The sequence below is a fragment of the Oryx dammah genome, unplaced genomic scaffold (assembly GCF_014754425.2).
Source record: "Oryx dammah isolate SB20612 unplaced genomic scaffold, SCBI_Odam_1.1 HiC_scaffold_2, whole genome shotgun sequence".
Lineage (NCBI taxonomy): Eukaryota > Metazoa > Chordata > Mammalia > Artiodactyla > Bovidae > Oryx > Oryx dammah.
In genome coordinates this window covers 86,900,338-86,926,819 of record NW_024070186.1, presented here as the reverse complement: position 1 = coordinate 86,926,819, position 26,482 = coordinate 86,900,338, and the positions used below count along the sequence as shown (strand labels likewise).

At 36.0% G+C, this 26,482-nt stretch overlaps 1 protein-coding gene across 7 annotated transcripts in view; it reads right to left on the bottom strand.

The window, feature by feature from the left end:
* The window catches only part of ZNF148 (zinc finger protein 148), a 148,297-nt gene that overhangs the window by 66,014 nt on the left and 55,801 nt on the right, over positions 1-26,482 (bottom strand). For 6 of the 7 annotated variants that reach the window (XM_040250249.1, XM_040250207.1, XM_040250241.1 and 3 more), the window contains one exon: positions 23,908-24,256. In XM_040250249.1, coding sequence (XP_040106183.1) covers positions 23,908-24,240 — 333 coding nt within the window. In that variant the 5' untranslated portion in view covers positions 24,241-24,256. Of the gene's footprint in view, positions 1-23,907; positions 24,257-25,823; positions 25,840-26,482 lie in introns of those variants that run through there. The other variant, XM_040250256.1, reaches the window with a different exon arrangement.

Below are 26,482 nucleotides of genomic sequence, written 5' to 3'. Positions count from 1 at the left end.
TACAATCATTTGAACTCTTTTTACTCTTTATTCTTAATAACCTACGTCCATGATCCATTTCAAGCTTTATACCATTATCATCTACCAATGTCTTCTTCCACAAATAAATTAACGTAAGACTGCTTTCTTGCCATTTCCCCAGTGAGGAATATACCAGAGCGCCTTACTGCCCTTCCTATCAATTATACTCTTCCCCAGCTCAGCTTTCATGATTCTGCATGATCTCCTTTACAGTAAAGACCTAGGTCACTTGGCAGAAGTATCTGTCCTTACCATCTCTCCATTTCTGAAGCCATATTTTCCCTTCAATTTTTAACTTCACTTTTAGGTATTCTCAATCATCTTCCCACCGCTGTTTAAGAAAAAAGAAAGCATCTTTGTGCTTTCCTCTATACTCTGTGCTGCTGATTCCACTACTACCCATCTTTCAGGCTCTGCATCGTCACTGTTAAATTATCTCTCTTACTTCATCAACTACTTCTCTGCCTAAAAGTACACTTAAATTTACCCCCATAAAATAATTTCTTGTGGACCGAAACATTTCCAACAACTTCCATTCTCTTACGGCCGAACTTTTTGAAAGAACAATCTGAAGTATATAATATATAAATAATTGCCACCAAACTTAGAGAAATGGTTATTCTGAGAGTAACAACAGTACACAGTCATATAAAAAGAATGTGTTTAACTATCACTAGAAAGAAACTGTTCCAAAATATTGCGTAGGAAACAATAGAATCAAAGTGACCACAAGTACAACAAAGTGTTTAAATGTAAAGAGAAAGATATAAAACAGTTAACTGTACTGTAAATATACTGATTTTTCTGGGCTCCAAAATCACTGCAGATGGTGACTGCAGCCATGAAATTAAAAGACGCTTACTCCTTGGAAGAAAAGTTATGACTAACCTAGACAGCATATTAAAAAGCAGAGATATTACTTTACCAAAAAGGTCCGTCTAGTCAAGGCTATGGTCTTCCCAGTGGTCATGTATGGATGTGAGAGTTGGACTATAAAGAAAGCTGAGCGCCAAAGAATTGATGCTTTTGAACTGTGGTGTTGGAGAAGACTCTTGAGAGTCCCTTGGACTGCAAGGAAATCCAACCAGTCCATCCTAAAGGAGATAAGTCCTGGGTGTTCACTGGAAGGACTGATGTTGAAGCTGAAACTTCAATCTTTGGCCACCTGATATGAAGAGCTGACTCACTGGCAAAGGCCCTGATGCTGGGAAAGATTGAGGGCAAGAGGAAAAAGGGACGACAGAGAATGAGATGGCTGGATGGCATCATCGACTCAATGGACATGGGTTTGGGTGGACTCCAGGAGTGATGGACAGGGAGGCCTGGCATGCTGAGGTTCATGGGGTTGCAAAGAGTTGGACACGACTGAGCGACTGAACTGAACTGAAATGATGTTAGCAATATCTGAAAGTACTTATGGAGTCCAGGAAAAGAGAAATTTAACACCAAGAATATATCCTTATGTATATGCATGCATGAGTTTATTTCCAGGATGTTTTTGGAAATAACAGATTTAACCAGTCAGCAGGAAGATTTCTAATTCCAAGCTCACCAAGCCACAGAATAGGGCAGGAAGGAGAAGCAGCACACTGATGGACAGGCCTTGATGTGAATCATAAACCACAACCCTCCCTTTCTGCCTGACCTGACAGCACGTCAGCTTCTGATACAAGCTACATTTGTCAAGGCTTGAGAAAGTCCACAACCATCTTTTGATTTTGAAAAGATTCAGGGACTCACAGTTCACAGCAAACATTCTGATCTACTCCTCTATAATATTTCTCATTAAAAATTTATATTTTGGTTGCTATATCAGCATCTTACAATTTAATAACTATAAGATGAACTGGAACAAGTGATCAAATCAACTTATCTTACCTGAAATAGTGCTGACAATCCCCACCTTACCCAGAAATTCTATTCTTTTCACTTCTGTATCTTCATGGTTCAAGTTCTTCCCTGTTCCTCACCGAAGTTCTTCTGGATCCATCCTTCTACTATATACATACCTTTATTTTGTAAGAGTTTTAGTAAATCTCTATCAAAGTTTTCAAAGTGTGGTCCAGGGACTCCAGAAGATCCCTGACACTCTTTCTCATGGGTGGTCCATGAGAGAAAAAACACTTTCACTATAATACACAGGTTTTTTTTTTTTTTCCCACTCTCCTCTTAGGAGTATATAGCAGCAGTATTCAGAAGCTAACATGTGATGTCACCACAGACTAAATATATTAGCAAATATGAGATAAGCCAGACAATAAACAGATTGTAAAATTTTAAAACAAATTCTCACAGAATTTTTTATTTTATAAAAGTTATATTTCACTAAAAAAATATGCTATGTGTTAACATGTAATGTGATTTATTTATAAAAATAAAATTTTTAATTTATAAAACAGTAAATATCAACATACATAACCAACAGAAGCAAGAGTTCTTAAGAGATTTCAAACTTTTTAAGAGCAAAGGGGTTCCAAGGCCAGAAATTTTGAAAGCCACTGATCTAGATACATCTTAAACTATATTTTGCATTCCCTCCCTTGTCTCCATTCAATCTCATTCAAAATAGATGTCTTGCAGACACACACATAATGCCTAATTCTGTGTGCTAAGATCACTAAGAAGCAATGAAATACACCTAGCATCTAAAACTTAGTTTCTAACTACCATTATCCAAACAAAAGGAACTCCCAGACATACACATAATGCCTAATTCTGTGTGCTAAGATCACTAAGAAGCAATGAAATACACCTAGCATCTAAAACTTAGTTTCTAACTACCATTATCCAAACAAAAGGAACTGGAGTTCCTTGGAGAAGTGACTGATTTCAAAAGGCAAGGAGAACTATATATAAGATGACCTTGGAACATTTTGTGGTACCAGAAACTAGAGTGCATGTCAAAAGGACACAAGAGCTTGTTTATAAGAGTTCCTAATGGGCAAGCTGAAACAATATGAGGAAAAAATAAATGGTAGTATCAGATTATAATGCAAAGAATAAAACAAACATCCATTCTGATATAAATGGAGTTTTTTTTAATGGAGGGAAGGGACAGCTACAATTAACGTAAATATAGAAGGAATGAAGAAAATACAAATTCACATTTAGGTGAACACCACATTAATAACTACAGTGGATGATAGTTATTAATGGATGCTTACATAGGTAGGTAAAAATGTGAGTAGAAATAGGATATTTAAACAGACTCAAACTACTCAAATATCCTGCAAGATATCTGCCAATTACAAAAGAGAAAAAAGTGACTTTAAAATGCGGAAAACTGGCATTTATCATCTTACCAAAGCACAGAGAATGTAATAATACCAATAATAAGACATATCTCCACATTTTATAGTCCCTGATATGATGCTCTGAGACGAGCACAACACTTCTGTGGGATTTGCCAAAAAATAAAAGCACCAATCTCATCATAAGAATACATCAGAGAGACTCAAATTCAAAGTCATTCTACAAAATGACCAATACCCATCAACTATCGAGGTCATGAAAGATAAGGAAAGACTGAATTGTCATGGAACAGTGCAGACTCAATGGAGTACTGCTGCTGCTGCTGCTAAGTCGCTTCAGTCGTGTCCGACTCTGTGTGACCCCATAGACGGCAGCCCACCAGGCTCCCCCGTCCCTGGGATTCTCCAGGCAAGAACACTGGAGTGGGCTGCCATTTCCTTCTCCATGGATACTACTCAGTCATAAAAAAGAATAAACCAACGCTATCTGCAGCAACATGGATGGACCTAGAGAATACCATACTAAGTGAAGTAAGTCAGAAAGAGGAAGACAAGTATCATATGATATCACTGATAACATGCAATCTAAAATACGACACAGATGAATTTATGAGACAGACTCACAGACACAGAAAACAAATTTATGGTTATCAAAGGAGCAAGGTTGTGGAGGAGGGATAAATTAGGACTTTCCGACTGACAGATACAAACTATTATCTATAAAATAAACAAGATCCTACAGTATAGCATAGAGAATTATATTCAAAATCCTGTTATAAACCATAATGGAAAAGAATATGTGTACAGATGTATACACACACACACACACACACATATATAATTGAGTCACTTTTCTGTAAACCAGAAATCAACACATTTTAAATCTACTACAATTAAACAAAAAACAGCATCTATATAGTGTTCTACAAATTTGTGATTCCTCTTCAGCATAGTAACTAAGATTTATCTAATATTTACTATGTGCCAGACACTCTTCTAGGTGCTATGGATACAACGCTTGGAAGGCATGCAGGGAAGGAAGGGGGTGCACATGGTCTCTATCCTATATAATCTATTCTATTTAATCATACAGGAAGACTATGAGGTAAACGTTTTCATCCCACTACAAATAAGAAATCTAAGGCTGAGAAAGGTTATTTGTCTAAGAAGGGAAACAAAAACTTACACCCAAGTCTTCCAAATCCAGCAACAGAGACTCTAATTACTGTAATCTGTGAATTATTTTTTATCCTCGCATTACCAATGAAGAAACTAAAATATCACAGAGGCAAGTGTCTTACCCAGGCTATCATTGGGACTAGATTTCAACACTAGTACTTAAACCAGGATTTTATATCTCTTAGTTCAGTGCTATTTCCATTACTATAACTGCTTCTTTATAAATCTAATAAATCATTCAAACATTTTTAAATGATTTTTGCACAAACATACTTCATTTTCCCTTATACAAACTACAGTTTGGTTGCTTTCAGAATATAGAAAGAATTTCTACTGGTTCTAGAGAAAGGAAATAACTTAAAAAAAAAAAAAGTGGACAAAATGTCAACAATATTTAGATAAAGCATAAGACCTGAATTTCAATCCTACCTCTTCCAATTATTATTGGGTGAACGTGGCTTCCAAAAGTAGTATGGAAAAACAAAAAAAGCACAGGTTGGGAGTTAAAATCTAATCCCAAAGAATAATACTAGCAGTGTCAGAAATACAATCTACACCCAAAGAGTGATACTAGCAGTGTCAAGCTAAACAACTAGAATTTAGTCATCCATAACTTTCTTCACCCATAAATGGAGGATATAATTCTCACAGAATCTCTGCAGAGTTAAAGGGAGTATATATGTAAATCATCAACTATGGCATATAGCATTATAGTTGATTTTTGATGTCATTCATTATCATGACTTCTCTAGTGGTTCAGACGGTAAAGCATCTGCCTACAATGCAGGAGACCCAGGTTCGATTCTTGGGTCGGGAAGATCCCCTGGAGAAGGAAATGGCAACCCACTCCAGTACTCTTGCCTGGAAAATTCCAAGGATGAAAGATGCTGGTAGGCTACGGTCCATGGGGTTGCAAAGAGGTGGACACGACTGAGCAACTTCACTTTCACTATCATAATCATTTCCTCACCTGTTAAGTAGTGATAGTAATAATATCCAGTTTATACACATCAGAAAATCCATTGAGATTATACAAAAACTATAAATTCTAAGTAATTATTATTATACTACTGCAGATATGTAATTGCTTAGATACATGGAAGGTTACCAATTTCTATAGAGCATCTCAACTTAATACATGCTATTATCTAAAACTCAATATTGCTAAAAATAAAATCTTTTTTCACATCAGAACCTCCTTCTAAATTCCTTGCTTCTTTTTTCTTCCCCCTGCCTTTCAGCAACCCAGTCTCTCGACTATAGAGACATCTTTTAATTTTCTTCTTCACTCCCAAAACAAGTCCAGTTATTTCTCTTTTTCTTAGTATCACACACAAATCTAGAAATTATATTCCATATTTTCTATTCTAGATCATTTTTAAAGGAATTAAGTTGGGAATCTCATACACTACAAGAGGGAGAATAAATCAATCAACATTTGTGGACTATAAATTAGGCAGTATATATCAAGAGTCTTAGGAAATCTATACAGAAGAAATAATCTCACATGACAACACTATCTACATATAATATCACAATAACATTTACAACTGTAAATAAAGTGCAAACAGTCTAATACACAGAAAAGAAATTGCGAGATAAATTACAATATAGCTATATGATATACAGGAATGAGAAATCTTACTTTGGACTAACTTTAATAATATATTGAGATGCTCATGGTTTAAGATTAAATGATATTAGTAAATATGGATAAATATACTTTTACAATTTTACACAAACACAAATACATATGCAGCAAATTTTACACACACAAATATATACGCAGAAAAACAAAGGAAACACTAAAATACTAACAATGAAATGTTAGTAGTGATTATCCTAGAGTAGTAAGATTGCAGCAATTTCTATTATCTTGATAGCTTTTTTAATTTAATTTTTATTTTTTTTTAATACCAAAAGCATTTAGTATCGGAGTATAGCTGATTAACAATGTTGTGATAGTTTAGCTTTCAAATTTTTACATTTTCTTAACAAACAATGTATTATTTTATAATCCTAAAAAGACATTAAGTCCAATCTTAGTACAAATTCTTAGGATTAATCAAAGAAAAATCTATTCATTATTATCTTAATACTCTAAATTATTGTAAGAATTGAAATATTAAGCCAGCAAAATGAAAGTGAAAAAATTTCTATGGGTGACTTGGGGAAAAAAGCAAAAGTCATCAAGTAAATCATGACCCCCTATCTCACATCATCAGCAAAATTCAATTCCAAACAGACTACTGATCTAAATGGGAAAGGAAAACTATAAAGTTTCCAGAAGTTAACAAAAGAAAATATCATCACAACCTTGGGGCAGGCAAAGAACTCTTCAACAGGACACACGAGACACCAAAAGGAAAAGACACAAACTGAACTTCATTAACACTGACTTCTGTTCATGAAAAGAGTAAAAAGGCATAGTGGAAGCATAGAAAAGATAGTTGATACATATATATCCAAAAATATAAAAGAATTACCACAAATCTGTAAGAGAAAGGAACACTCTAATAGAAAAAAGAGCAAAAGATGAACATGCACCTTACAAAAAAAAAATATCCAACTTGTCAGTAAACATGAAAGGCACTCACATTAGTTATCAGTGAAATGCAACTGGAAAAAAAAAGAAAACAAGACCCACACTGAAATACTACCACCAACCCACCAGGATAGTTAAAATTACAGTACTGACAATGCAAAATATCATGGATAGAGAATAATTAGTATAAACTGGCAAATCCACTGAGAAAAACTTCTGGATAGTAACTCCTATAGCGGAACATACGCATACCCAGCAAACTCCAGGATATAACCAACAGAAATTAGTGTGCACACGCACCAAAGACACATGGAAGAATATCTGCAGCAGGAAGCTCCTCGGCAACCCAGGGGCTAGGACTCAGTGCTTTCACTGCCAGGGCCGAGGTCTGATCCCTGCTCAGGTAACTAAGATCCTGCAAGCCACGAAGCAGGTCACCTGACCATCCCCTCCAAAACCTATTGGCAGCAGCACTTTTCAGAACAATCAACATCATGAAACAAGATGCCTATTATGCTACAAAGAATAAATTTTTATATATTCACACTACTGACAATTACACAGAAATGAGAATAAACTACTACTACATGCAATAACATGGATGGATATATCTCATAAAAATGCAAAAGAAATCAAATATTAGATAGTACAGAATTCAAAACTCAGGGGAAGCTAACTAACTGATAAAAGTGTTCTGAAAGGAAGCAGTTACCTTTAGGAATTAGAGGAGTGTTGTGACTAAAAGGGACACAGGGGAGGGCCTCTGGGATGCTGATAATGTTCTATGTCTTAATCAGGGCAGTAATTACAATTGTATGTCACTTTTGAGGAAATTCATCACTAACAATTTGTGCACTTTTCTGGATAAATGCTGTATTTCAATAAAAAGATATACAACTAGAGAAAAAACATTACAAATATGCAGATATATAGACAGACACAAGAAACATGCTTGTAACATACGGATATCTATATATACAAGCATGATCCTTTCATCATTATTTCATTCAAACAAATCTAGCAATAACATAAATATTCATCAACAGGGGAGTGATTAAATAAAACAAGGCACATCATTCAATCATTCATTAGAATAAAAAAGCAAGCTTTAGATGTAGTAACATGGAAATTTCTACAAAATATTATTAAATGAATAATGCAGACTTCAAAAATATACAAAAGTAACATTATCTAATTTGTGTAAAACAAAATATATGTATATTTTCATAAGATATATATTTACAAAACACATAGAAATAAAGACACATTCTGAATGTTTTTCTATAAATTTTAAATTTTCAGGATATCAGTATTAGCAGTTATCTCTTTGGAATTAGAGTAGAAAACAAGGAACTTTTACTTTTTTTTGTTCTCCTCTATGCTGGTTTTAGAAAAGGCAGAGGAACCAGAGATCAAATAGCCAACATCCGCTGGATCATCGAAAAAGCAAGAGAGTTCCACAAAAACATCTATTTCTGCTTTATTGACTATGCCAAAGCCTTTGACTGTGTAGATCACAATCAACTGTGGAAAATTCTTCAAGAGATGGGAATACCAGACCATCTGACCTGCCTCTTGAGAAATCTGTATGCAGGTCAGGAAGCAACAGTTAGAACTGGACATGGAACAACAGACTGGTTCCAAATCGGGAAAGGAGTACATCAAGGTTGTGTATTGTCACCCTGTTTATTTAACTTATACACAGGGTACATCATGAGAAATGCTGGACTAGATGAAGCACAAGCTGGAATCAAGATTGCCGGGAGAAATACCAATAACCTCAGATATGCAGATGATACCATCCTTATGGCAGAAAGTGAAGAGGAACTAGAGTCTCTTGATGAAGGTGTCAGAGCAGAGTGAAAAAGCTGGCTTGAAACTCAACATTCAGAAAACAAAGATCATGGCATCTGGTCCCATCACTTCATGGGAAATAGATAGGGAAACAGTGGAAACAGTGTCAGACTTTATTTTGGGGGGCTCCAAAATCACTGCAGATGGTGATTGCAGCCAGGAAATTAAAAGACGCTTACTCCTTGGAAGAAAAGTTATGACCAACCTAGATAGCATATTCAAAAGCAGAGACATTACTTTGCCAACTAAGGTCCATCTAGTCAAGGCTACGGTTTTTCCAGTGGTCATGTATGGATGTGAGAGTTGGACTGTGAAGAAATCTGAGTGCCCAAGAATTGATGCTTTTGAACTGTAGTGTTCGAGAAGACTCTTGAGAGTCCCTTGGACTGCAAGGAGATCCAACCAGTCCGTTCTAAAGGAGATCAGCCCTGGGATTTCTCTGGAAGGAATGATGCTAAAGCTGAAACTCCAGTACTTTGGCCACCTCATGCAAAGAGTCGACTCACTGGAAAAGACTCTGATGCTGGGAGGGATTGGGAGCAGGAGGAGAAGGGGATGACAGAGGATGAGATGGCTGGATGGCATCAATGACTCAATGGGCGTGAGTCTGAGAGAACTCCGGGAGTTGGTGATGGACAGGCCTGGCGTGCTGCGATTCACAGGGTCGCAAAGAGTCGGACACGACTGAGCGACTGAACTAACTAACTAAAGGGGAAAAAAAAAGTTGAGTCTAACAACTTTAAGAGCACTGCAGAATACTGAAAAATAGACCATTCTAGGTTAGCTCCCTAAAACAACGTACTAATAGAGATACTTTGATTCATTTACTTACCAGGTGAGTCAAAATCAATAATAATAAGCAATAATATGACTCTCATCAGGAAAAACTATAAAGCAAGATTACTTATTCTATGTTTTCTGCTAAAACAGATTCCTATCAAATAGGATACTTTCTAAGAGCCACATAAAAGAGTAAAATCTTGTTTAAAAAAATAACCTTGGGGAACTGATATAAACTACCATCTATTCTCTTTAAAACAAGCTCAATTAATAAATCTATTTCTGAAAATAATATTCCAAGAGTATGATGAAGTGAAAAGTACTGGAATCGGGGGGTACTCCTTAAAGTATGCAGACACAAAAAAAAGTAAACACAAATGCCTCAAAAGACAAGGACCCAAGAGCCAATAAACATAGAATTACTCCTGAATCCCTCAAATGAACTTTAAAAGAAATAGAGAGTAATAAAAACTGGCTATAACTAATAAATAACTTTATTGAAAAAGTATACAGTGTAATAGAGACAACAAGTTGGGATTTAGCCAAAAAGAGAGGAAGAAACATATCCTACCAATGACTATTTAAGCAGATAAACAAAATCAAATAGACTCGTCACCTTTCAAGATGACTGTGAAAGATCGTTGATACCAATAAATGTAATCCAATCCTGTGACTAAAACAGAGTACAAAATACATTGCAAAATTAGTATTTTAAAATCACTGATATGAATAAAATAATTTTTTTCTTCTCATTTTGTTAAATAGGAAAGGAAAAGACACTTATTCCAGGATATGTACTCAAATTCCTAGCAACAGCGTGTTAAAGTTTTATTCACTGGAGAAAAGGTATTTGGGGAAATGTCTATACAATCCTTCTTAAACTAATGATAGGATTTAAGGCAACTTTTAAAACTAAAAACAAAAGAGAGGTTTTACAGCAATGGCCAAATATGTCTTACGTTTCCTAAGCCATTAAAATAATAATGAATACAAAATACATAAAAAGACGTCTACAATTCTATTCATACCGCTTTCAGAACAGAAATTCATGACTAAAATAAAAAGCTTCATGACTGCTAAAGTGTATTTTTTTCAGGAATCACAAACACTTGAGATACTTTATACTTTATTATATCATTATATGACTGGAGCATGATTTTTTTTTTTTATAGTTCCTAATTTACATAAAATGGGATCTTCCCAACCTAGGGAGTGAACCTGGGTCTCCTGCACTGCAGGCAGATTCTTTACCAACTCAGCTACCAGGCAATTTCCTTGGGTAGGGAAGATCCCCTGGAGAAGGAAATGACAACCCACTCCAGTATTCTTGCCTGGAAAATCCCATGGACAGAGGAGCCTGTAGGCCACAGTCCATAGGGTTACAAAAGAGTCGGACATGACTTGACAATAAATGATTTAAAAAATTCTTTCATTCGAGTGCAATTCAGTACCTTTCTAGGAAACAAATGTGGCATATATCATTACAAATAACAATTTGTTCCATTCTGTCAATATAAACATGTCTTTTACTCTGTGACATATCTGATATCAGTTGGAAAAATATAGTCCACAAAGTTTCCAGTCCCTTTTCTATAAAAAGAATCAAAAGGACAAGTCAAATACTTTTTTTTTTTCAAATTTCTGAAATTAATTTTCAAGTTGAAAAGCTTTCTAACACAACGCTATCCAAAGCTTCCTGAAATAATGGAAATATTCTTTATGCTGTCTAATAGAGAAGTCATTTTGAGCACCTGAAATGTAGCTAATGCAACTAAGGAACTGAAATACTAATTTTAGTTCCTTCTAATTCAAATTTCTAACATACTAGAAAACTAAGTTCTAATGAGCAAACTACAGGCATTTGAAAGTTGGGTTGCAGATTGCTGTTGAAAATGTACAGCCACATAGCTGAAGCTGGGTGATTGATTTAGAGTAATAAGGTCATGATAAATCCTGAAAGCCAGCAGTTATCACAAATGAAGAACTTTACTTCAACTATCACAGAACAATAGGGAGTTTATACAGGCTACAGAACCTAAACTGTTATTAACAGTTTAAGGAAACACAAACCTCAACTTTCTGTTTTGAATTAACTAAAAAGTTAATATGAAGTAAAGTTCTGTGACTTTCAAGTGAATTAGCAAATAAAAGGAAAAAAAATCAACATGTTCAATATCTATTTTTAAAAGACTTTTAGCATACACTCTAGAAAGGATGAAAGGCCTTAGAGCTTAAGTTTTCACACTGTGAGGGACCTAGATCATACTGTTCTACATCAACGCCCTCTCTTTAACTCAAAAATGTATATTCATGATCCCAAGATCTGCCCTTCACAAGTCTGCCTTAACAGCAGGAATGCATAAGTAATAAGTAAGGGATATAACTTCTCATCTCTGTTAAGTTCTTCTATAAAGCAATATTAGACAAATCCTAAATTCTGCCATTTGGTATTCAGTATGAGATAACTTTCCATTGATTCATTCTCAGAAGAGACTCAGATTTATCATTATCTATTAGGAGTTACAGGATTCAACTATGGATTATCCAAAATTTGGAATATCAAGCAGATATTTAAGAAGCATTAGAAGAACAAGGAGTTGAGAGAAGTTCAAAATATGCTGGTAAATGAAGAGATAAAAAGCAACATGATCCTATGCTTGGTATGCATATCAAAGAAGCACTGAAGTATATAAACCAAAATGTTAGAAGTGATTATATCCAGTGACAAAGGTATGACAAGGTATTTATTTATCCTAGAGCTATGTATACCTATGTTCACCCAAAAACCTACACATCAATGTTCATAGCAATTTTATCTGTAATAGCCAAAACATGGAAACAACTAAAATGTCCCTCATTTGCTGACAAAAGTCCATCTAGTCAAAGCTATGGTTTTTCCAGTAGTCATGTATGGATGTGACAGTTGGACCATAAAGAAAGCTGAGCGCCAAAGAATTGATACTTCTGAACTGTGGTGTTGGAGAATACTCTTGAGAGTCCCTTGGACTGCAAGTAAATCAAATCAATCCTCAAGGAAATCAGTACTGAATATTCACTGGAAGGACTGATGCCGACGCTGAAACTCCAAAACTTCGGCCACCTGATGCGAAGAACTGACCCCTTGGAAAAGACCCTGATGTTTGGAAAGATTGAAGGCAGGAGGAGAACAGGACAACAGAGGATGAGATGGCTGGAGGGCATCACCGACTCGATGGACATGAGTTTGAGCAAGCTCCAGGAGTTGGTGATAGACAGGGAAGTCTGGCATGCTGCAGTCCATGGGGTCACAAAGAGTAAGACACGACTGAGCAACTGAACTGACTGACTTAACAACCATACCATGGAATTGTGTGTGCGTGCTTAGTCGCTCAGTCGGGTCCAACTCTTTGCAACCGCATGGACTATAGCCCACCAGGCTCCTCTGTCCATGGGGATTCTCCAGGCAAGAATACTAGAGTGGGTTGCCATGCCCTCCTACAGGGGATCTTCCCAACCCAGGGATCGAACCCAAGCCTCTCACACTGCAGGCAGATTCTTTACCATCTGAGTCACCAGGGAAGCCCAAGGATACTGGAGTGGGTAGCCTATCCCCTCTCCAAGGGATCTTGCTGACCCAGAAATCGAACCAGGGTCTCCTGCATTGCAAGTGTATTCTTAATCAGCTGAGCTATACCATGGAATACTAGTATATATTAAAAAAAAAAAAGAACAAAGCATTTATATCTACAATAACTCAGATGGCTCTTGCAGGCATTACATTAAGTGAAAAAAGGCAATCTCAAAAGGTCACTTAATACATTGATTCCAATATCTCAGATAAAATATTCTCAAAATGATGAAGTTTTAGAGATGGAAAACAGAGTAGGGTAGGATAGCCAGGGGTTAGGAATGGTGGGGGCAACAAGAAGCAGTGTAACTACAGAGGGGTGGCACCAGGGAGATCTTTGGTATGAAGGATTAGTTCTGTATCTACTTGTAGGATAAAGCATACAAAAATGGACATGTTGTAGCAATGTCAATTTCTTTATTTTGAGATTTTGTACTATAGTTATATAAAATGCAATCACTGGGGAGAAACTGCCAGACTGGGTACATGGAACCTCTCTGTATAATTTTTGCAACTACCTATGAATCTATATAATTTCAAAATAAAGGGTTTTTTTTTTTAAGAAAACAAAAGGATGAATCTTATCCCTTCCCCTTCCTGACTTTCCTTATCTACTTAGGCTCCATGAACCATTCACCTCTAAGGCCATACTCTGCAGCAAAACATGGTTTCAGGTCCTAGACAGAATGAAGAGGGCACTGGCATGGGAGGGCTGCCCAAAGCAAGACATCAAAGTGTCAGCAGAGAGGGGAAGTTCTCCAGTTAAAAGGGCAGTTCAGTATGAAAGTGTCAGAGCCCGAGCAACATAAAGAAGGGTCTATGCTGTGGGGGAAGAGCAGCCTTGAGCAAGGTACCAGAACTAAGTGGTGTGAGGACTGGGCATGGACCAGCACAGTGTACAAGGAGGGATCCATGTGGTGACTGAGGCCCAGTGCAATTACCAAAGCACATGCAGGGGGAGGAAGGCATCCACGCAGGAGACAAGGGATGGCTTGCACGCAGTACAGGAGCTGGGTGAAGAGAGCATCTACCTGATCAGGAAGGGGAGAAGGGCAACAGTGCTAAAGGGAAACAGTTACATTCAGGGGTTGGGAGGAGGATCTGATCAAGTAAGTAAATAAATTCATTAAGGATAACAGAATCCGGTTTATCACTGTCTGAGAAAGGACTCATAAAATATGGGAGGAAGCAAACTAAAATGTACTCCATGGTAATGGACTATAATTGGAGGTATCAGTGTGAACTCATGGTTTTCAATACTTATAGATACATGGATAATTACAGATGTAAATGTATGTACATACATACATATAAATATATATGTACATATATATATATATATTCTCTGGCTTTATCCACTAACAGTCCTGGGAGCAGTTACACTCCACCAGCAATGAGCAGCACATTGAGCACTCAGATCTTGGCTTCTAAACACCATTCTCCACTAAAATGAACTAGGACTCCCTAGAAAAAATGTCTGATTCCAGGGATGGGGCAGGTAAAATACAATATAAGCCTAGAACATCTCATGACTTAAAGGAAGTGCTCAGGGACTGAGGGGTCAGGTCAAAAGAATACAGAAGCCAACCTGAAGGGGCTCGGTTTGGCCAAATCTTCAACTAAGCATTAATCACAGTCGATTTTACCCAGTGAATAAAACTCCAAAATCAATATTGATACAAATAAATAAATGAACAAATTTCAAGGTATGATGAGGGATAAGGTTAACTTTACACTGGCAAAACCTGGCAGACCCTACCTCAGTTAACTGATCAAAGTGAACCATCATCAGAAGGGGGAAGATAATAATCATGTGCCACCTGTTCAAGTGCAATGGGGAACAAACACAGCATCACTTTTTGCAATACACCTGCCCAAATAACAAGTCTCTCTAAGAGGAAAAATCATATAAACCTGAACTGAATGACATTCTACAAAATGGTAATTTTTACATATGATGATCAGAAAATTTTTAAAGAGAGGAACTAACCCAGACTAAAGAAAACTGAAGAGACATGACAGTTAATGCAATGTATAATCTGAACTGGATCTCTCTGCAAACAAACTTTAATGCCTGGAGAATAAGTAGATGAGTAAGGATATAAAAGTTATGTAGAGAACAAATGCATGGATACCAAGAGGGAAAGGGGATGGGTGGGGGAAACTGGGAGGCTGGCGCTGACATACGTACACTACTGATTCTGTGTATAAACTGGATAACTAATGAGAGCCTGCCAGACAGCACAAGGAACTCTACCAGATCCTTTATGGTGACCTAAACGGGGAGGAAGTCCAGAAGAGGGGATATATGTCTATGCATAGCCGATTCATTTCTGCTGTACAATATAAACCAACACAAGACTATACAGAAACTATACTCCAATAAAAATAAACTTAAAAAATAAGAATACAACTAGCCAAATTGACCTAATCGACATTTACAAAAAAACCCACCCGACAACAGTCAGACTCCACATTCTTCTCAAGTGAATACAGAGCATTCACCAGGTAACCATATGGTTACCTTGTAAGACTCAACAAATTTAAAAGGACTTAAGTTGTACATGTATAGTCTCTGACCACAATGTCTAAGTTGTACATGTATAGTTTGTGACCACAATGTCTAAATATCAATGGCAAAAAGATACCTGGAAAACTTCAAATATTCAGAAATTAAGCATGGGTCACAAAGAAATCACAAAAGAAACTGAGAACTTTAGAGCTTAAAATGCTTACATCAAAAAGAAAGATCTAAAACAGCTACCAAACCTTCTACTTTAAAAAGGCAAGAAAATAAGAACAAATTAAAATAAAGTAAGCATAAGGAAAGAAGTAACTTGAGAGTGAAGATGAAAGTTGAAATGAACAATGTGTGTGTGCATTCAGTCGTGTCTGATTCTTTGTAACCCCATGAACTGTAACCTGCCAGGCTCCTCTGTCCATGGAATTTTCCTGGCCATGACTGCAATTTCCTTCTCCAGACAATCTTCCTTCTCAGGGATTGCACCCATGTCTCCTGCATTGGTAGGTGCATTCTTTACTACTGAGGCACTAAAACCAAAACTTATTCTTTGAAGAGACCAAAAAAACCAACAAATTTCTCCCCAGATTAATCAAGAAAAAGACTACTGGCACTATCAACGTGAAAAAAGAAATTATTACAAGTCCTTTAGACACTAAAGGAATTGAGAAAATACTATGAAAATTTTTGTTCAATTAAAAAATGAACTCCTAGGCATATACCCTGAGGAAATCAAAACTGAAAAGGACACATGTACCCCAATGTTCACTGCAGCACTATTTACAATAGCTAGAACACGGAAGCAACCTAGATGTCCATCAACAGGTGAATGGATAAAGAAGCTGTGGTACATACATACAATGGAATACTACTCAGCTATGAAAAAGAACATGTCTGAATCTGTTCTAATGATGTGGATGAAAACTAGAGCCTATTATACAGAGTGACTGACACATATATATGGAATCTAAAGAGATGACACTGATGAATTTATTTTCAGGGGAGCAATGGAGAAACAGACAGAGAGAGCAAACCTGAGGATCCGGTAGGAGGAGAGGGAGAAGGGGAGCTGTATAGAGAGAGCAATACAGAAATCTACAATGCCATATGCACGACAGACTGCCAACCGGAGTCTGCTGTATGACTCGGGGAACTCAAACAGGGGCTCTGTGAAAGGCTGAAGGGTGGGGTGGGGAGGGAGATGGGAGGAAGGTCCAGGAGGGAGGGGACATGGGTGTACCTATGGCTGATTCTTACTGATGTACAACAGAAAACCACAAAATTCTGTAAAGCAATTATCCTTCAATTTAAAAAAAATTTTTTTAAATGAAATGGGCAAATTCCTTGAAAAATATAATTTGTCAAAACTGAATCAAGAAAAATTTTTAAACTGATTAGCTTTTTATGTTTTAAAAGTTTAAAATTTGGAAGTAAAAACTTTCCCACAAAGGAAACTAAACCCTAGATTAAGTTATTGGTAAAGTCCACTAAATATATATTATTATGATAGAAATAACACCAATTTTCTATAAAGTTTCAGAAAATAGAGAAGGAACTATTTTTTATGACGCCAATATACCTAAAACAAGACTGCAAGAAAACAATATGCCTCATAAACATATACATAAACATTCTTTTTAAAAAAAGCAGTAAACTGAATCCAAGAACATATAGAAAGGACAGTGTATCATGACCAAGTGCAATTTATCCCAGGAATGTAGGACTGGCTTAACATTTGAAAATCAATAAGTTTACTTTAAGAAAAGGAAGGAAAATCATATGATCATCTAACAGGTGCAGAAAAAATATCAATGAAGTTATACATCCATTCACAACTTTAAAAGAAATCTCAGCAAACTACAAAGAAAACATCTTCCACCTCGTAAATAAAGATAACCTATGAAAAATTTATGTAGAGGATGCTAACCTAGTTTTGGCACCTGTTATGATTTTCCTTCCTTTTCTTAAAGTAAACTTATTGATTTTCAAATGTTAAGCCAGTCCTGCATTCCTGGGATAAATTGCACTTGGTCATGATACACTGTCCTTTCTATATGTTCTTGGATTCAGTTTACTGCTTTTTTAAAAAGAATGTTTATGTATATGTTTATGAGGCATATTGTTTTCTTGCAGTCTTGTTTTAGGTATATTGGCGTCATAAAAAATAGTTCCTTCTCTATTTTCTGAAACTTTATAGAAAATTGGTGTTATTTCTATCATAATTCAGAAAACGAAGATCATGGCATCTGATGCCATCACTTCATGGGAAATAGATGAGGAAACAGTGGAAACAGTGTCAGACTATTTTCTTGGGCTCCAAAATCACTGCAGATGGTGACTGCAGCCATGAAATTAAAAGACGCTTACTCCTTGGAAGAAAAGTTATGACCAACCTAGACAGTATATTCAAAAGCAGAGACATTACTTTGCCGACTAAGGTCTGTCTAGTCAAGGCTATGGTTTTTCCAGTGGTCATGTATGGATGTGAGAGTTGGACTGTGAAGAAGGCTGAGCACCGAAGAATTGATGCTTTTGAACTGTGGTGTTGGAGAAGACTCTTGAGAGTCCCCTGGACTGCAAGGAGATCCAACTAGTCCATTCTGAAGGAGATCAGCCCTGGGATTTCTTTGGAAGCAATGATACTAAAGCTGAAACTCCAGTACTTTGGCCACCTCATGCAAAGAGTTGACTCATTGGAAAAGACTCTGATGTTGGGAGGGATTGGGGGCAGGAGGAGAAGGGGACGACAGAGGATGAGATGGCTGGATGGCATCACTGACTCGATGCACGTGAGTCTGAGTGAACTCCGGGAGTTGGTGATGGACGGGGAGGGCTGGCGTGCTGCGATTCATGGGGTCGCAAAGAGTCGGACACAACTGAGACTGAACTGAACAAAAAATTTATAGCTAAAAAAATTATTAATGGTGAAAAACTGAATACAATCCCCTAAAGATCAGGAAAAAAAGCAAAAATACCGACTCTTACCACTTTTATTCAACACTGTTCTGGATGCCTAGTCCAGACAATCAGGAAGAAAAAAGTAAAAAACATATAAATTGGAGAGGAAGATTTAAAATGTATGGACAATAGGGACCCTGAAAAAAACAGAAGGAATCTTACTAGAACAGGTACACATAACAAGATCACAGGATACATGGTCAACATAAAAAGAATCAACTGCATTCCTATATACTGGTCACGAACAATTAGTCACTGCAAGGTTTTTTTTTAAACACCATTTACAATAACATCTTAAACATGGAATACTTAAGGATAAACTTAACCAAATAAGTATGTCCAGAAACTCTATGATAAAAACTATGCCAAGAGAAGTTAAAGAAAAGCAAAGTAAACATAACAACACATCGTGTTCATGGACTGGAAGCCTCTCCTTTTTAGTTGCTGGTTTTTATCAAGTCAATATATACAATCAATGTAATCTCAACTAAAACCCAGATAGTTCATTTTATAGAAACTGAAAGGCTGATCCTGCATTTTACAGGAAAATGCAAACAAACTAGAACAGTCACAGTAATCTGCCAAAGAATAACCAAACTGGAGGACCTACACTACCTGATCTCAGGATTTTATATAGAAAATATACCAATCAAGAATAATACTGATGCAAAGATAGAAACCAGATTAAACAAAAAGAAAACAGAAGAGAAACAGCTTAACTTCTATAAAAATGTACCCAGAAGAAATTAAAAAAGACTTTTTTAACAACATTCACAGTGACTTTATTCATAAAGGTTGAAAACTAGAGATAATAAATAACCATAAAAAGGGAAAGAAAATTTTAGGATAATATAACAACAGAATGTTAATCAATAATGAAAAAAATGAACTACTTACTGATAACACTAAACCAACATGGAAAACTGTAGAAACACTATGCTGAGCAAAAGAAGCTGGAGAGAAGAGTTACACATGATTCCATTCATATAGAGTTCTTCTCACATTAGTCACTCAACTGTGTCTGACTCTTTGCAACCCCATGTACGGTAGCCCACCAGGCTCCTCTGTCCATGGGATTCTCCAGGAAAGAGTACTGGAAGGGCATCCATTCCCTTCTCCAGGGAATCTTTTCAACCCAGGGATTGAACCCAGGTCTCCCACACTGCAGGCAGATTCTTTACCGTCTGAGCCACCAGGAAAGCCCAAAGTTCTCAAGGGACAACATTAATTTATGATGGGGAGCAGGGGCAGGGGGGCGGGGGATCAGAACAATTGTGGAGTGGACTGACCAAGAAGAAAACAAACTTTCCAGGATGATGAAAATATTCTACATCTTGATGCATTATGGGTTACATACAAGTTTAGGCGGCTGTCAAAATTCTGAATTTTAACTTAGGATCCACATTTCACTTCAAACTTTTTCTCAGTTAAAAAAAGATTTCTTTCACTCAAAAAATATATGACTGCCTCCACAGCCCAGTTACTGAGAACACAAAGTTAAAATACAAGTTTCAGAGAAGAGACCTTATGGTCTCACAAGCAAAGAAATGAAAAGTTAGTTGTTATAATGAAAAATTACACAAAGGAAAGTTTTGAGAAGTGAAAAACAGTAGACTGCCAAACAAAGAATATTACAGGTATATCCAACATGTACAGAAATAAGAGAAAAAATCATATTGGACTTGGGCAACTAATGTAATTTCAATGTACTTAAACTATGAAGTGGGCAGTAGGGCTTGCAGGGGCTGGGTAAGATAAGAATAGACCTAATTCAAAGGCTCTTTTACCCCAAGCACAAGAGTGCATTTCAGCTTTTTAGCAAAAAGAAACCTCTGAAAAACTTCTCGGAGGAAAATGATAAGGATAAATCTCATTTTGAAAAGATCATTATAGAAATCATCTGAAAAACAGACAGGTATGGCTCAGGTTACAATCAGTCCAAGAAGAAAGCTATTACCATCAACAGACTATTTTATTCTTTTCAATCTCACATGGAGCATTTGCCAAGGCAAACAACATTTAGGGCACATAAAACACACAACTTCATAAATGTAAAAGAATAAACAATCATACAATATACACTCTCAGACCATAACTGAATTAAAACTATAGATTAGTAACAAAAAAATAGCTGAAAAATCCCCAAAACTTGGAGATTAAATAACACACTTCCAAATAACACATGAATCAAAGAACATATCTCAGAAAAAAAGATAAAATGAACCAAAAGAAAATAAAAATACAACTTATCAAAATTTGTGGAACACTGTGAACGCAGTGCTTAGAGAGAAATTTGTATCACTGAACGCTATGTGTTTGTGTGTTCAGTCGCAAAGTCATGTCCAACTCTTTGCAACCCTATGGACTGCAGCCTGCCAGGCTCTTCTGTCCGTGGGATTCTCCAGACAAGAATACTGGAGTGGGTGGCCATGCCCTCCACCAGGGAATCTTCCTAACCCAGGGACTGAACTCGTGTCTCCTGCGTTGGCAGGCGGGTTCTTTACCACTAGTGCCACCTGAGAAGCCCATAAACCATGGGTGGCAAATTAAATCCAAAATAATATAAGAAAAGATATAAAAATTAGAGGAGAAATCAATGAAATTGAAAACTGGAAAACAGAAAAAAATCAAAAGCTAATTCTCTATAAAATTAGTAAGCTTTTACTAGGAGGAGGTAACAATGAAGAACTGGTGTTAAGTGGGTATAGAAATTCAGCTTTGCAAGACAAAACAGTTCTAGAGATCTACTGTACAATGAGAGTGCAATTAACTGTATGCTGACACTGGATGTAATATTATATGCTTAAAAACTGTTATGACAAAGAGCAGCCTCTGCTCACTGCAACTAGAGAAAGCCCGCACACAGCAAGGAAGACCCAGTGCAACCAAAAATAAATAAATAAGCAACTGTTGACATACTTAAAAAAAAAAAAAAAAAAGGCAGCAAGCCTCTTGTCAGGCTAAGACAAAAAGACATAAATTACTGATATCAGAAATTAAGGTGGGAACATCACTGCAGACCTCATGGACACTAAAAGAATAATAAAAGAATACTATGAACAACTCTATGCCCACAAATTTGATAACCTAGATGAACTGAACCAATTCCTCATGAGACACAATCTGTCAAAACTCACATAAGAAGAAACATACAATCTGAATCTATAGCTATTAAAGAAACTGATTTACTAACCTTCCAAAAAGGAAAGTACCAGGCCCTGGTGAATTCCATCAAACACTCAAGGAAGAAACTGTACCAACTCTCTACAATCTCTCCCAGAAGACCAAAGCAGAGTGAATATTCCTAACTCATTCTATGAAACCAGGGTTACTCTAACACCAAAACAAAGATACTGCAAGAAAAGAAAACTAGACCAATCTATCTCATAAGTATACATGCAACAATCCTCAACAGGTTACTAGTAAATCGAATTTTAAAAATGCATAAAAATAATTATACACCACAACAAAGTGGGATTTCTTCCAGGTATGCAAGGCTGATTCAACATTAAAAAATTAATTAATGTAATTCATCACCATCAACAGGTAGAAAAAGTAAAAGGCTACTGCAATAGACTAGGTAAAAGTTGGTGAGCACATGTATTAGAACACAACTGTAAGTAGTTATCCACTCATTCACATCATGTGCGAACACCTGGGCCATAATGAAAAATAAGACAAAATTCATGCTCTCAAAGAGCCTACTATCTATTAGAGACAAACTGAACAAGTCCCTACTGCAGAGGTGGCAGGCTGATGATGATGAAGCATTGATCAGTTTAAAAAACAGAGAGGGGTTATGATTAAGGGGAATATTACAAGTAGGATATGTGAAGGTCCTAAAGCAAAAGAAAAAGCACAGTATATTAGAAGTATTGAAAGGATCCAGGTTTAATATCACATAAAGAATAGAAGATGATTTTATGACAGTAGTAGTTTTGCTGATCATGAGGTAAAAATAAAGATACAAGAAGGCAAAAAAACCACTCAGCTTCTCAGACTCCCTGCCTGCATTAGCACCATGCTCAGGAAGGCCCTGCTCCTCTGCTTGGTTTGCCCTGGCTGTGACTTATCCCACAGTACTCCCAGAATTCACCACTGACCTACAGTCAGCCAGCCACTGAACCACTAGACTTGATCAGTGACCAGAATACAGAAACAATCACTGACTTGTACTTAAAGAACACACAGACTTTTGCATTGCTTACTGATGTGGAATTAAATACCCTCAGTACTGAGAAAGAAGTCACTGAGGCCAGAGCTGATTACAATTCACTTCACACAGATAATTTTTGGAGTGAAGATTATGAAGAGGTCATTGCTGGTTGTTCCAAAGAGCCTGTGACTGAAGCACCAAATGAGACCTGAACCTTCAGGGGAAGCAACAAGTCCAGCTCACTGTTCTGGTTTGTTACTGTTGCTCTTTTTTTTTTTCTTCAGAAAATGTACAACTTTGTAAAAAGATTGTGAGTCTCTGAACAAGCCTACCATTCCATTACAGAAGCTTGAATAACTACAAAGACTGTGAGACACAGCATGTACCCACTTGGAGATAAGCAGAAACTGTACACAGAAGAAGGGCATCTCATAATATCTTAAGCATGTCCCATTTAATGTGGGCTCAATAAATGCTCCTTTGAATTGAAAAAAAAAGTTATGGGTATCTACAAAAGAGTGTCTTAGGTGATGACCTGTGACATCGAGGTTAAACAGGAAAGACTGAAAGGGTGAAATACTTTTTAAAAATAATGAAAAAATAAAAGAAGGCAGGAATTGCCAACAGTTACAAAATTTGAAGGAAAAATTCTCAAGTATGTGATCTTTTTCTAGCAATGCTCCAGATTCAATCCTTATACTTTTCTTCCAATCCTTCTATTCTTTAAGGAGAAATCCGAAAGTTAAAACAAAGTTATCTTTTAAAATTAAGCACTTAAAATTTAATACACAGTAATCCTGACAAATAAACGTTATCCAGAAAATGTTTCTAAAATGTATATAATACAAAAACTTAATTTTGCCTTATCATCATGATTTTTATCAATATTTGGTATATCTATTTTAGAACACACATTTGAACTATTTATATTCAGATTTTAAACATTTTTTGAAATTTCTTCAATGACTGTATCACTCAACAGAAAATTAATTATGTTTCTAACTAAGGTTAGTATCTTATAAAGGAATTACTTACAGGGACATTAAGTGCATACTGTAGTCCTTGAGGAAGTCTTTCATGCGTTTCCATCTGCTCTTCATCATTTTTCACTGTCTCCTCATGGACCATGAGTTCATCATGTGATATCATATCCTGTTGTCTCATCTCACTTTCTTGTAACACTTCATCTGCAGCAAGGATCTCCTGGTGAGGCATACTCCGATCCTGAAGCACCGATTCCTGCAGTTCCCCAGACACGGCAGACTGGCCAGACACTCCACCCATTACAACCATTGCCCTGGAAGACTGCATTTCGTCTATGCCGCCACATTTAAGAAACAATCCTTCCAGTTTGTCGTCAATGTTCATGCTTAAGTATAACTGCCTAGAAAGACCAAGTTTGGCAACAAAGCATAATAAATTAGTTTTATATGTCTACTTGAATTTTTAAAATTTCAAATTATGAAAGGTATCCATACTTCAATAAAAGTTTTATTCACATAATTCAATATTGCCTCCAATTTAAAAATTACCAGTAAATTTCCAAAAGCTGGGAGAATAAAACACAAATTTTTATTTCTGACATTAAGGCACTAATCTATTTCATTATGAAAAATGAGCATGAAATAAAGCAAACTGGGAGAAAGTATTTGTAACACCAGATGGCTCCATATCCTTTAATATATTAAAATATCTTTAAAATTAAAATAAGAAATAACATTAAGAAATAAACCATCAGGTAAATCATAAAGAAAAATTAGAAACAGTCACTAAATATATGAAATAGTAGTCACAGCAGTATCAAAGAAATGAACATTAAAACCGTATTTCATCCCCCAAATTGATAACAACTCTTAAAAAATACATCCAAGGTTGAGCTCGCAGGGAAAAAAATCTACTGAGAGTGGGAGTACTTTAGTTCAACTATTTCCAAAGGTAATTTGGTACACCGTATCAAAACCCATAAAAATGCATATATTCTTTGAACTGGTGACAAATAATACTTTTAGGAAACTATCCTGATGAAATCAGAAATATGCATATAAAGATAGGTATGAAAAATCACTATGGCAGTACTTTAATAGTGAAAAACTAGAATTACACTAAGTAGTCAACAAAAAGAAACTGGGTTAAATTATATTCATACATGCATTTTAAAACTAAAGTAATGGTTGCCCCACTCAATAAATTTACTAAAAATTATTGAATTGTACTCTTAGAATGGGCAAATTTTATTTTACGTAAATTATATCTCAAAGTTTTTCTTAAAAATAGAATCAAAAAATGGTTATGCTTGTGTGAGGAGACTGTTGACAGGAGGAAGTGGGGTATCTGGGAGCAGACATTTTTTCTTGAGTGGAACGCTGGCTATACAGGTGTGCCCACTTTGTAAAATTTTAAGATGTGTATCTGTGATATGCACACATTTCTGTCAGTTATTATACTTCAATAAAAAGTTAAGTCTGTTGAAATTTTTTTTAAATACAGTCAAAAAATATTCTTGAAAAATATTTTAAAATTTTGGGAAACAGCCCAATATATTAAGGGAAATGTGTATGTAAATATGTGTCTGAATGTACACAGCTTTACTGAAAATGCTAACATTAATATTACCACTGGGTTGTGAAATTACTAATTTTTTTCATACTTGTATTTCTAATTTGAACTTTCTATAAAGTAATTTTATTTCTTTTAAATGCTTTAAATTTGTTAAAATGGAAAAAGTATTTTCATTACTAATATATTCTTAAATAGTTGCCCATGATTAAATTTAAGAGGTGAGAAGAATTAGACCCTACTAAATAATTACATTATCTTTTTTCCCCATTATTATAGGAAAAATAGGCAATATTAATCCTGCTCTTCTAACTTTGGTTGCTATAAATTCATACTTCATTGTGTTACTCGAGGAACTAGCATGACAATAATCTTGAAATCCAAAGACATTTTACCTTAAAGACTGTCAAGGCACTGGTATGGCTTGTTTTTTACCAGGCTGTATAAAATAAACACACACATTCACCCAACATGAAAGGACTACAATTAGTAAATATATTAAGTATAAATCAATGAGGTAGTAATGGTTACTACTTTAACCACAGCTTTCAAATGTTAAATTTAAATACACTGCTGAAATCTAAAATAATCTTTCATTACTAACATCATCTAGGGAGAAAACTTTATTTAAATGTACAGCTCAAAAAATGGGGTTTTCCAGGTGGCTCAGTGGTAAAGAATCTGTTTGCCAAGCAGGAGACTTGGGTTCAATCCCTGGGTCAGGAAGATCCTCCTAGAGAAGGAAACAGCAGCCCACTCCAAAATTCTTGCCTGGGAAATCCCATGAACAGAGGAGCCAGGTGGGCTACAGTCCGTGGGGTTACAAAAGAGTCAGATACGACTTAGCAACTCAACAAAAACACAACTTAAAAACAGCTCACATAAACAGTAACGTAAACAAAAGAAAAATGTAATTCATACTTGCTGTGTCTTCCCTGGTACCAGTTAGTATCATAAATCCAGAAGACATACTGGACAAAGGAACAAGAATTTAATTTCCCTTTTTGAAATATTTTAGTAGTCTAAATGACAAATATTTAAAATACATCACCAA